Raw genomic sequence first — 18,723 nt, forward strand, 5'->3', positions numbered from 1 at the left:
GGACGAGAACAGTGTAAACCGTTGCAAGACTATATACAGTTATAAGTACCTTCAGTCTCTTCTAAGATGTGCACAGATTCACCCACACTCAGCTTCAGACAGGGACGTCGGTCCAGATGGAAGTTGTAGACAGCTAAAACATACAAATTCACATCAAATTATTTGAATATATATGATTATCAGTGTTTTAACTTAACCAAAGGAGTTATTTACTTCATAGACCAAGTTGTCTCTATTATTTCCTACCATGTGTATGATTTAATAAATATGGTACTGAGGGAAGAAATGTTCTGTAAAATAGTTCTTTGTAATGAAACATATTTCCTTTATGTCATGTTATCAGTTGTAATAAATAAAATGTTTTTGGTCTATGCAAATTTCAGTAAGTCTATAACGAATCTGTATTCATAAACCTGTGGTTAGAGTGTGTAAATTCTCAATTCTAAGAATAGATGATCCCGATAAAATAAAAGACAATTAATAATTATCATTGATGAATTCCACTAAATAGTTTGTAAAATTTCCAAGTCTCTCATCATCATCATATAAAATAAATAGCATAGTATTTTAAAATTGGACTCGGATGAAAGATCAGTTCATCCGGTAATAACTTAAAGCTTACTGAATAGTAAGTACAGAAAGGCATTTTTATAATTATATAATATTGATTTGTATGTAAGCATCTTTATTATAACAGATATCAGGTTAACTGTGTTTTAGTTTACTATGATCAATATATCTTCTGATTCATTTGCATGCCGTACACCTATGTTGTGACCATGTCAGGTGCCATGACTCAGAATGGTGTTTCATTGAAATCAGTGAGAGTATATATGTACACTCTGTACATGTGCCTTTATACTATATCATTGATTGACATCTTCACAACAGTACAGGTAGTTCTGTTAACAGGCTATACTGTTTTCTACGGTACGATACAGGATGCCACTGCTTGCATGTGCATTGTTGCAAAAACTGCAGCTAGAATGATAGCTTTAAATTTATATATATTGAAAAACATTGTGTCTGGTATCAAATGTCAGCTGCTACTTTGACGTTTAAATGCCATTAAAACAAGCTGTCAGCATGCATATGCCAGGAATATAAACACAGGCAAGTGTCTGCAGCCAGTAAAGATAAACAGTGTGTATATGTTGAAGTTTAATGACTTAAGTGATCATGGCATGCCACCCTGCTACAGTAGCACATACAGACATCACATATAAAGGTCACTACATATTGTTTATACATGTATAGAGTGGGGTGTGAAACTAAAGCAGTAGATCAAAGCACTCCCAATCTTTGTTTAAATTCCTCAGATTTACCACATCTTATGTTTGTTGCCAATCAACTTTATTATCCAAGATAAATATCTATTAATGCATTAATCATTGCTAAATATAAAGATGTAAAAGATAAGTAAATTTCATGGGAAGATTTTAATTTACCCATAGATGAATTTAATTTGGACAGTATGCTTTCATATCTGACTGCACAAATTCACATAAATTGACTGCAAAAACACATACAAATGTAGTCAGTCTACACACATACACAAACAATCAAAACATAGACATGTAATGTACAGTCCAAACATAGACACACACACAGTCCAAACATAGAAATGTAATGTACAGTCCAAACATAGACATGTAATGTACAGTCCAAACATAGACATGTACAGTCTAAACATAGACACACACACAGTCCAAACAGACATGTACAGTCATGTACAGTCAAAACATAGACACACACACAGTCAAAACATAGACACATACATGTTTATATGTCCAGTCAAAACATCATGCAGTCAAAACATAGCTCGATCAGTACACAGTCAGCACATGTAGAGAGTCAAGACATAGACTGTCAATCATAGACATTGTCAGCTTGTTTATATACATCAAATGATATATCTGGAATATAAAAATGTCACTGGTGAGTAAGCGATTTTGTGCTATTGATCACTAGCTAGCATGTCATGATCAATATATATACATGTATGGTTTGTATACAAACGCAATGTAAATATAAACAGTATACTGTATATGTATGTACACACTGCTAAGATCAAGGCTACACTGCAGTCTCATCCTGTTTTGAGTACTTGTATTGTTGGTCCTCCATAACGTGGTTGAATTATACAACTTATACTCATTGTCAGTCATATTCACTCTAATGTTTATAATTCCAGCATTTCCCCTTAACCAATTACAACATTCAAATGTCTGCAGGGGTTCACAATTCCAATAGCCCAATATACCTGGGATTATTAGAATCATAGATCACTATATGATATATACAAATAAATGAAATCAAAATACATAAACGAATATGTTTACTTAAAAAATAAGATACAATATTTATATTTGCATAAGTTTTGTCCTTTTATTCATATTGATAACATCCAAGATATATAATTATGATGTTACAATATGAAGCTTTTGTAACTTACATATTATTACTGTTAGATCTACTTGAAATAAAAAAAAAAGTGGACTTGGTAATTGATGATCACAATATATACCAGTATATATATACCAGACTGAACATGCATTAATATTGTTTAAAACTCAGGGAATTCTAAATAATTACATTATACATATTTAAAAGCTCCCTTTATAAAGATTAAGGTAGACAAATAAAACACAGCTCTTTGGTAATATGTTATGTATGTAGCTTATCATATTAATTATGTATATTTTTTTAATAAGTTAGCCTAATATAATTCAACATGTACTGATATGACTAGCTATAGCTATTTCCTATTTATAATGATGAGGTCAAGGCTGATCTAGTTAATCGTTCGTCAGACCTGTATAATGTACAGTACAAACTTTTAGTTTACTTATTATTTTAAGTACAATTGTCAGCAAATTATGCATTATGTATTTTACTAGTATATAAATTATTGCCAACACCCAATATAACAACCATAAGTCACGGACTGTTCGCCATTTAACAGAAGCTGAAATTTTTTCTTCAAGTAGTAATTTACTCCTCCTTCAGGAGAGATCTCATCCGCTTGATTCCAGGGGTAACAGTGAGGCTTGTGAGAGCAATGCTCATATCATTTTTAATATTTTCTGAGCTCTTACATTGACACCAAAAATGCAATGTAAAAGACGTCATTGTTTTTTCAAAGCTCTCAGTAAAGTTTGACCTCTGTTTTATTAGCCCAACACTACCAAATGATCAGCTAAAGGGAAATTTTCGATTAGCCGAGTCAGTTGGAGGCAACTTGTCTTTTACCAGTGTGACCATATGGCATATTGTTCAATTTACATTCAATTTAAATAAATGGGACATAATCAAAACTAAAAGGGAAGTTTGAAGCTTATATCAATACTATACATGTACACATTCAAGTAAAATATTTGTGTTCCCAAATTTAATTGCATCATCTAGATATCAGAGATCAGGTTTACGAAATAGACTAGGAGGAATACATTTTCTCTAGCCTGGCACCCAAGGTTACCTCATTTTATGTTCGGCTAGTGAAAATTTTCCATATTTACTATTAATATATTAGGTTGGGCTAGAACATTTTTTTTCAAAATCAACCTGCAGCTGTGGGCTAGTACTATGAAACAGCAAATCATTGAGTCTTATGATAAAAACAACCCATTGGAATGAAAGTGAGACCACACCATCAATGTGAGAGTATGTGTACAATATACACATAGGATTAGAATGAAGTTTACTTAATGATCCTTAATGCAATTAAAATAAACAAATTATATGGAGAAAATATATGATTTTGGACACTGCTGAATTTTGCTTTGCATGTTATTCTTTATGTTAAATGTCTTTTCAACAAAACGTCACAAAGAAAAAAAGAAAAAAATATTATGTCCCTTCCGTGTTATTGTGTATGAAAGTCATTCAATACAAATTCGAGCTTTTTAATTTTTTCGAAGTCATGTCAATATTGACTCAGAAATCAATGTTTTAAAAAATAAACAATTGGCGCATAATGAATTGAGGCTATCCACAGAAACACAGTAAATGTTTTTTTGTTTACTCGATAAAACACAATAAACAATACCAGGTTCGCGTGTCGGCATTTTGCATTGTGATATCAGCATCACTTTCTCTAAAGCTGTCTCACTTCCTCGTTTAAAAAATCAAGTTTACTTTGTATTATCCAATTAAAATGTATGTAATTAATAACTTACCGACTCCATATCTGCGACTCCTATCGGCTTTGTGCCACTGCATCATGCTTTCACAATGTTAAAGCCATATATCTGTAAACTTATCTCGGGTAACATTCTCTGGATCATTTTGGATGAAGCTGACGGCCATTGATATCACGTGGTTTAATTTTGTTTCCGGAATATGCGCGCGCCCGACGTATCCATGGACATAAACAACATGGAGGACACCAGTGGAAGTTGACTTCCTCAGACACTTTAGAGATATTGTTGTGATCTAGTTTGACTTCCTTTCAGGTATATTGTACAGGTATGTGTAAGCAACTAACAACTAATTGTTAAAGATGTTATAAAAACTTGCGTATCCTCATTTATTGCAAGTTTGTTTCTATTAATCACCTGCTCCTTGGACTGCTCCAAAAACCTGTAATATTCTGTTCAATATTTTTAGTAATATATATGTATGTTGTACTGTTATATGTATGTCAACTGTCATGTTACATGTGATGTCTATGATCTATTTCCTGAAATAAACATTAATATTATAAAAAACAATGCAGATTACTGCTCAATGTCACAATGTAAGTGAATCTACCGCTGCAATTAGTAGCCAGTGTTGATACTGTCATCATAATTTATTCATATCCATGAGAGAGGGTTCAGGAAGTTTTTCTTTCGATAGACGAACTGATAGGAAATATGTGTAACCTACATGTAATGAGCAGACACTCATACACGTGTAAACGCTGTTTTATGGTGTTTTATACATTTACATTATGTTTAAATTAGAGTCTTAATAGTATAGTTAATATGCTACATTCTTTACAAAATTAAGTGATGCAGATGCCAATTTTCTACATATTGTCAGAGGTCCAGACACAGTGCTTTGATTTTTTTATTGTTGCACATATATACAGCATATGTTTATTGACATGATCGGTTTGTTGGTGAAGTAAACACTCTGAACCATATTAAAAATGGTGCAAACAACTATGTTCACATCTGGACCATATAAATACAAATACTGTAAAATAACTTTGTTGCAATGCATTCTTTTCATGACATACTCATAGTATTCCATTTAAAACACTCTCTTACATATTTAACTAAATGGATAAAAGTGATGGTTTTGTTATTAGTGTTGTGTACCCTACTGAATTGCCACATAGCCTCTGATTATACAAGAAAATAGTGACAAAAGGGCTTTTCTTTGAGAAAATAAAGGTAACACACATGTATGTTGTATTATATTTTTATACATGTATTCAATTTTTCCGCTGAAAATGGTACAACGTTGTTCGTTAAATTTACTAAATAAATGTCCTATCTGTTGGTAATATCCATTGGTAATATCTGTTGGTAATATCCGTTGGTAATATCTACAGATAAAGATACAAAACTGTCATTTCATATGTACTTTTTTCTTCTAATATTCAGGAAGTCAGATTCAAAGCCAAGATGTCACGAGCACAAGCAGAAAGTGTCATTAAAAACATCATTAGAGAAATTGCTCAAGAATGTGCAAGCAAAGGGCAAGCAGTATCAGAGACTCTTGTTGCATTCATGGTAGGTATGGACTCCTGCTTGGCAACTCAGAAAGAAAAAGAAGTTGACATTATTTTACCTTAAAATCAAACGATTTGTTATTATCAACAAATCAGTTATTATTTATTTGAAATTGATTTAACTTGGTTACTTTTAGAAGTGCTTCGGTTAAGTGGTGTATTTGATTACAATTTTAGGTGAAAGCTGTTGTGTTGGAACCATCAAATGAGTTTAATGTTGATCGAACATTAACTAAGGATGATGTACAGAAACTTATCAAGGTATAGTAATTATTATTTGATTTAAAGAGTGAATCCTATTTTTGCAGGATAAGACAGTGATAAATACCATATATGACATGCAAACCGTATTGGTGAATGAATTACAAACAATAGAATCAATGTACTATGTATTTACACTACAGTTAAATAAATTGATCATGTAATTGAAAACTTGAACTGTAAAACATGTTCTGTTTTAACAAAATTCAAGGCATAATTTTACAAAAAAAAAATTACAATCATTTTCAGTTGTGTGTGGAGCGGCTCATGGACTCCAGGTCTCCTTCCCTTGATACAGTGAAAATGCAGGTGTACTTTGATATGAATTACACTACTAGATGTGAGTATAATGAGTCTTTATTAGATTTTCGATAATACTGTATATATCAGCTATTATGATCCGGTTTCTCCCTTAATTGTTGTGTTCACTGTGTCTTGAAAAAGGAGGGGATTGCTCCGAAAATTTGACCACCTAAACTTGTCCACACTGTTGGAATTACTTCTTTGCCCCATATCAGCTATTACCAATATAGTTAACAGTTCAAGTATGGGTATGAGGGATATAGCAAGTTTATGACCCCCGGAGGCCAGGACTATTTCCCAAGGCGAAGCCGAGGGAAATAGTCCTGGACAAGGGGGATCATAAACTTGCTATATCCCGAAATACCCATACTTCAACTGTTTTATTATACCAATACAAACACTCCCTTACAATATTCTAAATAGTATTAGACAACAAATTTTCAACAGTTGGGACACTTTATTAACGATATCCAAACCCTTTTCAGCGAGGTAGCTAGAGAGCAATGTAACGTATGCCTGTACTGGGGTTTTTTGGTGTTCCAACTGTCTTTTGCCTTTAATATGTCCGACAACTCGCTCTCATCCAAGACAGAAAACCTGGGGGTCGCCATTTCTGTTGTCGTTTGTCAACAACAATGCAAGGTGAAGGTCGGTCCAGAAAGTACCGGCTCCGCTGGCCGGAAATTGCCGACGCAATTCGATTGCGCCGATTGGTCAATATTCGGTCAGGCACCGCCCACGACGTCACTCAATTTCCCGCATTTTCCGAGGGAAATAGTTTCAAAACTATTGCACCCCTCCAGACGAACTATTTCCCTGGCATGCAGTTAGAGGGGAAATAGCTTGTTTATGTGGTTACTTTTGTATAATGTAAAATAAGTAGAGGTATAATAATAATTTATAACCAGTTTATGTACATGTCATTTTTTCAAACTTTTTTTTTGCCAGTAAAAAACCAACCCAAAGACAAAAACGGTCTAATATCAACATCACTTTTAGTGCCTGGTTACCAGTAATCTTTATGTCTTTACAGTCAAACAGTAATGGATTTATAATGAGATTGAAGGTACTTTATAAAATATATTAATTAAGAATGGCATTCCTTTTATTTTGTTTAGCTGATTTCCTGGAGGAACACAGGCGAGTCCTGGAGTCTCGTCTACAGCCTGTCATCCGAGAGATCACAGACAGTAGGGCCCGCACTCGCGAGGAGCTCGAGAGTCTGTATCGTAAAATAGTGTCTGCTGTCCTGTTGAGGTCTGGCTTAGGGAGCCCCACAGACATAGCTGTGGTCAGGGAGGCTACAGGTACAGTAACATGTGTCAGAGGGCTGATGTTGGTCAATTACAGCTATTCAGCTTATGTAGGCAATGTAGAGTGTCCTTTCTTTCCAATTATCTTACATATACATTTTAAATAAACAAGTGGTACAAAAACAGCTTCAATATTGTTGATAAACAAGCAATAATTGATGGATGATTTTTACTACATTGGAAATGAGTTCAATGGTGAACATGCAAAATATTAAAACCTGCTAGCCTTTTTCTTACCCATAAACTGCCTTGAGGCAGGGAGGTCAAGATGAGGCTGTCACTGAAGTATTTTAGTTATATCAGATACTTGGCTATAATTTTGCAGTAAGCAATTATGTATTTACTTAGTAAATATTATATATTGATGAATACTGTCATCTTCAACTGCTGCTTGACAGTGTGTATGAATTGAGACATCTTGGCATCAATATTGATTTTCATTATTTTAAAACTCATTTGAGATTTGTTTCAAAAACAGCACTTGTAACTCTTATCTACACTGTCCTCCAGAGAATATCTTCAGAATAGTAACATTTAAAGATTGATCTCCCCTTGTCTCCACAGCTGCCCTCCAGAGTGTGTTTCCTCAGACAGAACTTGGCACATTTATGTCACTCACCAAACGAGACAAGGAAAGACAACTGCTGGAGCTCACCATGATTGTCACCGGTATCCGACTGTTCAACAAGGAATGTGGCAAGGGAGGAGAGGGCATAGATGATTGTAAGTGTGTGCCAGCCTAGCTAGCCTCTTGTTGATGTTGTTTATAGTCACTGAAACATTCATTACAGACATCAAGTTCAATGATTTTGGTCAATTTAGATATTAAATTTCAATTATGGAACATATCATAATCATCCTTTTTTCTTATCTACTTTATTTTCTTTTTGACTATTTTCTACCATTTGTGTTGACATGCTATTAAGGTCTCATTAATTAGTCAAGTTTAAGACAAATATATCCCCTTTCTCTAGTGTTTTAAAATTATTTAGTAACAGATTTTGTTTCTATCAGAATGTGTATTTCCTGTTTCAGTGCCTGCCATTTTGAATGAGGCTGTGCCAGCGACAACACAGAATGTTGACTCCGAGGTGCAGGCTACACTTAGATGTGCTGCCAATTATACAGGTAGGTGTTATACAACAGTCGTGCTCAAACATTTCACCATATCATCCTCAAAAAAATGAACTCAGGGATTCAGTGCATGTACTAAAATACCTTGAAGTGTGCATATCATGGTTCTGAGCCTGGGATCAAGGTCACTTTCATTATATGTGAAACATGCTCATCATTGCTGTACTTGTCCCCAGTTTATTTAGATTTTTATATGAGGCATCAGTACTAAATACCTCAAATAGGTTGTGTTTCAAGTTTCTGATGAAACTTTCAGGGTCACTATTTCTAAAAATAAAAATGTATTATTGTTATCAATAAGGCAGTGAGGTGGGGACATTCCTATGTCACAGGGATGAATGTCTCATTCTGCTATATCATGTTGGGAACAAAAAAGACTCCTCTTTTGAAACAAATTTTAATTAAGTTCAAGAGTTGTTTACATGATTTGAACAATGTTTGTGTTGGCTTTTTCTAGCATTGATAGAGAAGATGCAGAATGCTGACAGTCAAGAAGGCCCTTCAACACAACTCGTCAAGGACTCCCTCATCAACACCCGACAACACGAGGCCTTCCTCAGGGTCATCTTAGTGAGTATTACTTCTAAAGTCAAGTAGGATGGTATGTGTATGTTCAGGGTTCTTCTTGTGTGATCAGCATTCTATTCTTCTAATTCTTCATACATTAGAATTCTTGCATTTCTACTGAATATTCAGTTTCCTGAAAGTCATTTACTAAATTAATTTATTATCTCCCCTTTTAGAATGATGTGATCAGCTGTGCTCAGCAGGTGGAGCAGCTAGAACAACAGCTGGCCACAAGGATGGAACAGCTTCAGGCCACTGTCCAGTCAAAAACAGCTGTCCCAACAGCCCAGGTTTATGTGAGTAGTTTAACTCACTGCTATTTAAACATAATATACAACCATCCCTTCACCTACAGAGCTCACCTCATGAGGACCTTCAAACATCACAGTGCACAATTACCAATATCTATATTGTAAATATAAATAGATTTTGACTAACTTGCTGAACTGGTATGAACAATCATTGCTTGGGATACTGGAGCCACCAGAACACTGTATCAATTCCCATATATCTTCATTATTAAATATTTTACCTTCATACAAGGAATTGAGTGCTGTCATCTTCCCATCTATCTACACTGAGGGAATGATCCAGACCTTTACTTATATATGATAATTTCCACTACAGCCCCAGTTTATCCACCTGTCCCAGCTGTGGAGCTGTTTCCAGGATGAGATGGTCCTTCTCAGTGTTCTTAGTAACATCCTCGCCAGCCTGGAGCCATTCTCAAGGGTAAGTCTTTTATTGCCTTAGTAACATTCTCCCCAGCCTCCAGCTATTCTCTAGGATAAGTCTTTTATTGCCTTAGTTACATTCTCCCCAGCCTCCAACTATCCTCTAGGGTAAGGTTTTTGTCACCATAGTAACATTCTCCCCAGCCTGCAACTATCCTCTAGGGTAAGTTTTTTGTCACCATAGTAACATTCTCCCCAGCCTCCAACCATTCTCTAGGCTAAGTTTTTTGTCACCATAGTAACATTCTCCCTAGCCTCCAACTATTCTTTAGGCTAAGTTTTTTGTCACCATAGTAACATTCTCCCCAGCCTCCAACTATTCTCTAGGCTAAGTTTTTTGTCACCATAGTAACATTCTCCCCAGCCTTCAACTATTCTCTAGGCTAAGTTTTTTGTCACCATAGTAACTTTCTCCCCAGCCTCCAACTATTCTCTAGGCTATTTGTTTTTGTCACCATAGTAACATTCTCCCCAGCCTTCAACTTATTTCTATGGTTCCTCAGCTTCCTTAGTAATATTTCCACAAGCCTGGAGCACTTGACACAGAGAGCATTTATTACCAAAACAATTCTTTTCAGTGTTGAGAGAAAAGAATCATTCCCCACTTTGCAGATACTTTAATCTCACCTTGAAAGTGGGGAAATATACAATTATTCCTGATGTCATTCCTCAGAGTCCTTAATAACATGATCACCAATAGACCAGTTGTCAATCCTACTGTTTTTTGTTTCCAGGGACACAGAGAACTGTTTAGTGATGAGGTGTTAGCTCCCTTCCTAGAGGGGGCACCAATAAAGACAGACGAACAACGACTACAAGAGGTTAGTGTTAACATTTTGTTACTGTACGAAATTCATGTAATTTGGTGAAGATGATGCAATATAATTTAATTTTGATTGAATAAATCAAGATATCAGTTGTAGTGTTCCCAGTAAATAGAAAGCTTGACTTTTTAGAAAATTTGTAAATAAGTAAAGTTGTTTAATTTCCTGGCTATTTCTTGAGTAATTTGAGAAAATTAAATGATGGGGATTAATGTAATGTGTTGTTTTTGTTTTAGACAAGTGGACCTGAAAACCGAATTAATCCAAAAGAACTGAAAGACTTTGACTGGCTCTATCAAGAAACAACAAAGAACTTCAACAAACTTCCCATTCAATACAGAGTAAGCTATCCTTATACTTCAAGTCTGGTGAAGTTGTGCAAATGTTCAGAATTGAATTCAAAACTTACTTCATCCTGACTTCTAACTGAGAATTAATGGTGCTATACACCTTTTTCTATTTTTTTCTTCTAATTTGTTTCATGATCTGATACAAGTCATGTTGTATGCTTGCAGGCTTTCTGTGCGTGGGCATTAGGGAACTTCGACCGTCTGCTGATTCCCAGTAACCCAGAAATAGGTGTCCTGCGATATAAGGACCACTATTATGCATTCTCATCTAAACAAGCTGCATATGAGTTCACACAAAATCCAGACGGGTAAGATTTTATCTTAACAACACTTCAATGTTAATTCTAACAAACACTATAATACTCTGTGTATGTCCGTCTTACTGTTTATGGAATCATTTGAACCTTTTCAGCAGCGTGGACATCAGTTGACAAAGACAGTTTTTGTCCCTATGCTTGACAGAGTGACATAATGTGACAATGATTATAATGTATGAATACATTGTCTTTCATCTTAATTCTCGTAATTTTCTACGATCATGGTGCATCCAGTGACCATTTAGTTTTCAATGCAGTATGACAGTCATAGAGTATCCCATGGTTCAATGCAGTATGACAGTCATAGAGTATCCCATGGTTCAATGCAGTATGACAGTGATAAAGTATCCCATGGTTCAATGCAGTATGACAGTCATAGAGTATCCCATGGTTTAATTCAATATGACAGTCATAGAGTATCCCATGGTTCAATTCAGTATGACAGTCATAGAGTATCCAATGGTTCAATGCAGTATGATAGTCATAGAGTATCCCATGGTTCAATGCAGTATGACGGTCATAGAGTATCCCATGGTTCAATGCAGTGTGACAGTCATAGAGTATCCCATGGTTCAATGCAGTATGACGGTCATATAGTATCCCATGGTTCAATGCAGTATGACGGTCATAGAGTATCCCATGTTACAATGCAGTGTGACAGTCATAGAGTATCCCATGGTTCAATTCAGTGCATTGGGTACTTGCTTGTCATAGAGTATCCCATGGTTCAATGCAGGATGACAGTCATAGAGGATCCCATGGTTCAATGCAGTATGACGGTCATATGGTATCCCATGGTTCAATGCAGTATGACGGTCATATGGTATCCCATGGTTCAATGCAGTATGACGGTCATATAGTATCACATGGTTCAATGCAGTATGACGGTCATAGAGGATCCCATGGTTCAATGCAGTATGACGGTCATAGAGGATCCCATGGTTCAATGCAGTATGACGGTCATATAGTATCCCATGGGTCAATGCAGTATGACAGTCATAGAGTATCCCATGGTTCACTTCAGTATGACAGTCATAGAGTATCCAATGGTTCAATGCAGTATGATAATCATAGAGTATCCCATGGTTCAATGCAGTGTAACAGTCATAGAGTATCCCATGGTTCAATGTAGTATGACAGTCATAGAGTATCCCATGGTTCAATTCAGTGCATTGGGTACTTGCTTGTCATAGAGTATCCCATGGTTCAATGCAGGATGACAGTCATAGAGGATCCCATGGTTCAATTCAGTATGACAGTCATAGAGTATTCAATGGTTCAATGCAGTATGATAGTCATAGAGTATCCCATGGTTCAACGCAGTATGACAGTCATAGAGTATCCCATGGTTTAATGCAGTATGACAGTCATAGAGTATCCCATGATTCAATGGAGTATGACAGTCATAGAGTATCCCATGGTTTAATGCAGTATGACAGTCATAGAGTATCCCATAGTTCAATGCAGTATGACAGTCATAGAGTATCGCATGGTTCAATGCAGTATGACAGTCATAGAGTATCCAATGGTTCAATGCAGTATGATAGTCATAGAGGATCCCATGGTTCAATGCAGTATGACGGTCATATAGTATCCCATGGTTTAATTCAGTATGACAGTCATAGAGTATCCCATGGGTCAATGCAGTATGACAGTCATAGGGTATCCCACGGTTCAATTCAGTATGACAGTCATAGAGTATCCAATGGTTCAGTGCAGTATGATAGTCATAGAGTATCCCATGGTTCAACGCAGTATGACGGTCATAGAGTATCCCATGTTACAATGCAGTGAGACAGTCATAGAGTATCCCATGGTTCAATGTAGTATGACAGTCATAGAGTATCCCATGGTTGAATGCAGTATGACAGTCATAGAGTATCCCATGGTTGAATGCAGTATGACAGTCATAGAGTATCCCATGGTTCAATGCAGTATGGCAGTCATAGAGTATCCCATGGTTCAATTCAGTGCATTGGGTACTTGCTTTTTCTTCACTTTCACATATCAACTATGAAAAATACTAATAGAAATCATTCATTTCAACCCGTCAGTTTTTGATTCAACAACTTTTGTGACGTGCACATGGAAGTATAACATTTTTCTGTATAAGATACATTTCTGATCAGGCTACATCTGATATGATAATTTCTATATATCTAGGTATATACGATTGGTAGCAGAAGGTGCTAAGAAGAGTCCGGAGCTGATACAACTTTTAGAACTACATACACAATTTGCCTCTATTACTCCATACTCACAGGTATAAAAAGTTGTCAAGAATCAACCTCCTATTTGAATTAATTTATTCCTTGAAAAAGATTTTTAAACTTTTTCAAAATTAAAATGCTTATATCGTATTTGAAAGCCAAGAAAACACATATTTATAAGAGCAGGTCCTGTTATATTACATTGTATGTGCTTTACAATCAGATGGATCATGTTTAAGCCTGACCCCCTTAAATATCAGGGTATTCAACTTTCATGCTAATGAATTTGTATTTAAACCCACTGCAGATCCTCGACTGTTACTCCAAATAATAACTCAACAGAATTTCCCCGTCTCCCTGACACATACATATGTGAGAGTTTCTTACTCTACCATACTGTAAGTCAATCACAGATTATTTTGTCGTTGAGTAGGGTAAGGACCAGGGACGTATGATAGAGAAGCCTGTTACTAAGTGTGATAGCGGTACACAAACAGACACACATCTCCTAGAGGCCAACATCGTCAAGTCCTACGAGTGGAATGAATGGGAACTCCGACGGAAGGCCATCAAACTAGTAAGTAGGAGTCCACAGATGGCAAACAATCACAACTGTTCTGGAAAATTGCATCTAAAATAATGTCATCTTTGAATGCATTTAATTTTCTGGGTTAAAGCATTTGACTTGTTTTAATGTATTGGAGTATTCAACAATAACACTCAGAACAGATTGTTTAACTTCTAGACCAGTGTATACAGTGACTGTGATATAATTGTGAGGTCTCTGTGACTACTCTCAGTGTCAGAAACAGTTCTATGATGATCATTTCTTTGTTTTGATTCCAGGCTAACCTGCGAACACGTATAACACATTCTGTACAGACCAACCTCAGCAATATGAGGAGAGACACTGCCATCCAAGTCTGGCCACCCAAGTATGCTTCTGTCCCCTTATAATCATTTTAAGATTAAATTTAATCAGCTGCTGAAATTGTTGTTGAAAAAAAATCCTAATGATCAAAATCTGGTGTGTTCTTCAAATAAAGTATTATATATATTTTTTGTAATATTTCAATTTGCAAAAATTAAAAAAACTGTAACAGATGTGAGGAGTGTTTATGTCATCAATGCACTCCACATACAAAACTGAATAGTGGATCCGCATGACTAATGGTTGTCTCCTTGTTTATTTACAGAGAAAACACGACCCAGACAAAGACTGATGCCTACACCAATGTCCCCCGCCCCCAGGTGTTCTTGGCAGGCCTGAGAGGAGGCGGCATGACCACCTCCACACAGATGGAGAAAGTCGACCTCACAATAGATGTCGACCAGACGTAACCCACCCAAGTGGGACCACTCTAGTACATGTCTGGAGAGACAACCTCGCCAGAACATTCCTCGGACTTTCTCTGTGATAATGGATTTGTACTGTAACAGTGAAAATTCATGTGATTTAAAGTAAATTACTGGTATTATTTTTTCCATGCAGAATTTACTTTGAACAATAAGCCAACTACCTTGAATAAATATTTATTATGTACATTTTTTTGTATTCTTATATATTTGTTGTAATTTCACAAGAAGAAAAAAAACTATAAACTGCAAATTTTATTATTGGAGTATTTAGATACATTTTCAAATTCAAGTGTCATTGTATTCCTAAAATAGGAAATCCAGAGTGTTGCACAACTCGTTTAAACAATGTAAACTAATGCAGGTATTTCCGTTTGCTGATATAAGTTACTGTTGTTCCAATGCAGTATGTTCATATAAAAAAAGCCTGAACTTTTTACATTTTACTAGCAAATGTTATATAGTGAATCTCAAATTCAGAAATGAATCATAAAAATAAAATAGGTAACTAAATAAATTCTCTAAATTTTAGATTGTTAAAAACAGCTGATCGTCTTATCATCTCTCCATGCTTTAAGGCATCAGGGGTTACAAAATACTTTCATGAAATCTGAGATTCAACATTATAAACAATTCAACAAGAGGCTCAGAAGACCTGAATTACTGACCTGTTTTTTCTTTGTAAATATTTCTTTCTATTTGGTATCATGGTGACTATCTTAAATCTCATATTGACCCAAAAGTAACAATAACCCTCTTGGTCAGGACAATGGATAAAACAGATGGACACATCTCAATGCCATAAGTTCAGGCCAGATCATTAAACATTGCTCAACTATTTATTATTTACCTTCCAATCATGGTGGCCGAGACATTTTCAGTGTTTTCTGCTTAAAATAGAATTTCATTACTCATTGTAAGCTCACCTGGCCGTCCGGCGTCAATATTTTACTTTGAACAACATCTTCTTAATAACCAAAAGGCCTAGGGTGATGATATTTGGCCAGAAGCAAACAGACAAATGGCTGCCAAGTTTTCAAATGAATAACCTTCACAAATATTCAAGGTCACAGGGGTCACATATGTTAAAATGCCCAGGGTGATGATATTTGGACAGAAGCATGCTGGGATGTAGGGCTAACAAGCTTGTGCTGATGAATGACCTTCACTCATATTCAAGGTCACAGGGATCATTTGTCTATAAAATATCTGAAAACAATTTCTTCTAAATAACCATCAGATCCAGGAAGATGATATCTGTCCATTAGCATACTCAGATGAAGTGCTACCAACTTTGTTCAAATAAATGACCTTGAATTATAGTCAAAATCACAGGGATCAAATACGTTTAAATATATTTAAATGATTTCTTCTGAATAACCGAAAATCTTAGGGTAATGATATCATGCTAGAATGAAGAGCTACCATATTTGTTGAAATGAATGACCTTGACCTACATGTATATTCAAGGTTACATGTATCAAATATGTTTAAAACCTTTAAAAAAATTCTGAATAACAAAAATGACCAGGGTGATGATGTTTGGCCAGTAGCATGATAGGATGATGGGCTACCAAGTTTGTTAAGCTGATTTACCTTGACCTATATTCTAGGTCACTGGGGTCATTATGTTTAAAATCTTTAAACAACCTTTTCTGAAAAACCAAAAGGGCAAGGGTGATGATATCTGGCAAGTAGTATGCTAGGATGAAGGGCTATCAAGTTTGTTCAAATAAATGGAATCAAATATGATAAAAATCTGTAAACAACTTCTTCTGAATAACCATGAGGCCCAGAATGTTGATATTTGGGCAGTTGCATGCTTGGATGAAAGGCTATCATGTCATTTGAGTGACCTTGACCCACTTTCAAGATCACATTTGGTCAGATATGTATAAACATTTAAATGACCCTATCTCATTAAAGAAAAGGTCTAGGGTGGTGATATTTGGAGAGTTGCATGCTGAGATGAAGGGCTATTAAGTTTGTTCATTGTATTGACCTTGTTAGACTTTCAAGGTCACAGGGGTCAAATGTTTTGAATTCTTTTAACAGGTTCTTTTGAATGACTTTAAGTCATAAATACTGATATTTTGTCTTATTTTAGATCACTTTTAAGGTTACAAGTGTGAGATGAATACCAGGTCAGCGATGCAGGCCTATTGGGCCTCTTGTTTAAATATGTAATCCACATTACTTATTTAAGTGTTTACCCAAATACATAATAACCAACATCATTAACTATACCAACACTGTAAGGTCAAAGCTCTGATAATCGTAGAGTTAGAGATGGTGTTTTGAAATTTTTACCCTTTATTTCATATTGAAAATCTTTGAAATATTACTAGATAAGTTTAAAAAAAATCACTCTTAAGCCCATTACACGAAGTTAAGGGTTTAATGTCATTGTAAAACATACATAACAATTTAGGCGTAGAATGTAGAACTTAAGTTTGGAGATGTTTGCTATCAAAAAACAAAAAAGGATGACCCTTCAACGTAGAACTTAAGTTTGGAGATGTTTGCTATCAAAAAACAAAAACGGATGACCCTTCAACGTAGAACATAAGTTTGGAGATGTTTGCTATCAAAAAACAAAAAAAGATGACCCTTCAACGTAGAACAACAGTTTTGAGATGTTTGCTATCAAAAAACAAAAGAGGATGACCCTTCAACGTAGAGCAACAGTTTTGAGATGTTTGCTATCAAAAAACAAAAAAGGATAATCCGTCAACGTGGAACATAAGTTTAGAGATGTTTGCTTTTAAAAAAGGATAATCCGTCAACGTGAAACATAAGTTTGGAGATGTTTGCTTTTAAAACAGGATAACCCGTCAACGTGAAACATAAGTCTGGAGATGTTTGCTTTTAAAAAAGGATAACCCGTCAACGTGGAACAGAAATGTTAGCTTTTAAAAAAGGATAATCCGTCAACGTGAAACATAAGTTTGGAGATGGTTGCTTTTAAAAAAGGATAACCCGTCAACGTGGGACAGAAATGTTAGCTTTTAAAAAAGGATAATCCGTCAACGTGAAACATAAGTCTGGAGATGTTTGCTTTTATAAAAGGATAACTCGTCAACGTGGAACATAAGTTTGAAAATGTTTGCTTTTAAAAAAAGGATAACCCGTCAAGGTGGAACATAAGTTTGAAAATGTTTGCTTTTAAAAAAAGGATAACCCGTCAAGGTGGAACATAAGTTTTGAAATGTTTACTTTTATAAAATGATAATTCTTCAATGTTTCAGTACTGATAGTGTATAACTATACAGTCAAACAAATCAATACGATATGATATACAATAAAGTATCACGATATTATACGATATGGTGTTACATCCCTAGTGAAAAAAGTACCAGGAAGTGTAATTCCTTCCTGCACGACATAGTGACACCATCATGTCGTCTGGGAAATTCTGGCAAAAACTATGTACATTGATGTACCGACGATGTGTGACAGGCGAACAAGTCTTTTAAAGTCATTACAGAGGCTGAAAACCAATAGAAGGTAATCGTATCATTATGGCGACAGTACAATTACCACAGCCTGGTCTCTTAAAAATCATCCTAACCTACACAATTGACAGGGTTTGCAACTTATAGTCCTGCCAGCAGAAAAAAACAAGTTATGAA

At 35.4% G+C, this 18,723-nt stretch overlaps 2 protein-coding genes across 11 annotated transcripts in view; one reads left to right on the forward strand and one right to left on the reverse strand.

Annotated features, from left to right (window-relative positions):
* Window positions 1-4,311, reverse strand: part of LOC110464388 (dedicator of cytokinesis protein 1-like) — a 98,832-nt gene extending 94,521 nt beyond the window's left edge. For all 9 annotated transcript variants that reach the window (XM_021519664.1, XM_021519601.1, XM_021519609.1 and 6 more), the window contains exons 1-2: window positions 4,179-4,311; window positions 50-133 (exon numbers count right to left, since the gene is read on the reverse strand). In XM_021519664.1, coding sequence (XP_021375339.1) covers window positions 50-133; window positions 4,179-4,224 — 130 coding nt within the window. In that variant the 5' untranslated portion in view covers window positions 4,225-4,311. The remainder of the gene's footprint in view (window positions 1-49; window positions 134-4,178) is intronic.
* Window positions 4,312-4,356: 45 nt separating this feature from the next.
* On the forward strand, window positions 4,357-15,280 carry LOC110464453 (cilia- and flagella-associated protein 206-like). 2 transcript variants are annotated; one of them, XM_021519676.1, is made up of 17 exons: window positions 4,357-4,467; window positions 5,595-5,723; window positions 5,900-5,983; window positions 6,233-6,323; window positions 7,405-7,593; window positions 8,164-8,322; window positions 8,635-8,727; window positions 9,191-9,303; window positions 9,477-9,596; window positions 9,928-10,032; window positions 10,769-10,855; window positions 11,095-11,199; window positions 11,374-11,516; window positions 13,689-13,788; window positions 14,169-14,312; window positions 14,582-14,670; window positions 14,932-15,280. In XM_021519676.1, exons 2-17 carry the CDS (start codon window positions 5,616-5,618, stop codon window positions 15,074-15,076), a joined length of 1,875 nt encoding a protein of 624 aa, XP_021375351.1. In that variant the 5' UTR covers window positions 4,357-4,467; window positions 5,595-5,615; the 3' UTR covers window positions 15,077-15,280. The 2 variants fall into 2 exon arrangements, with proteins under 2 accessions (XP_021375351.1, XP_021375361.1); XM_021519686.1 differs by having other exon boundaries at window positions 4,357-4,454.
* Window positions 15,281-18,723: the final 3,443 nt, after the last annotated feature.

Source organism: Mizuhopecten yessoensis, unplaced genomic scaffold (genome assembly GCF_002113885.1).
Source record: "Mizuhopecten yessoensis strain PY_sf001 unplaced genomic scaffold, ASM211388v2 scaffold1539, whole genome shotgun sequence".
In the NCBI taxonomy this organism is placed as follows: Eukaryota; Metazoa; Mollusca; class Bivalvia; order Pectinida; family Pectinidae; genus Mizuhopecten; species Mizuhopecten yessoensis.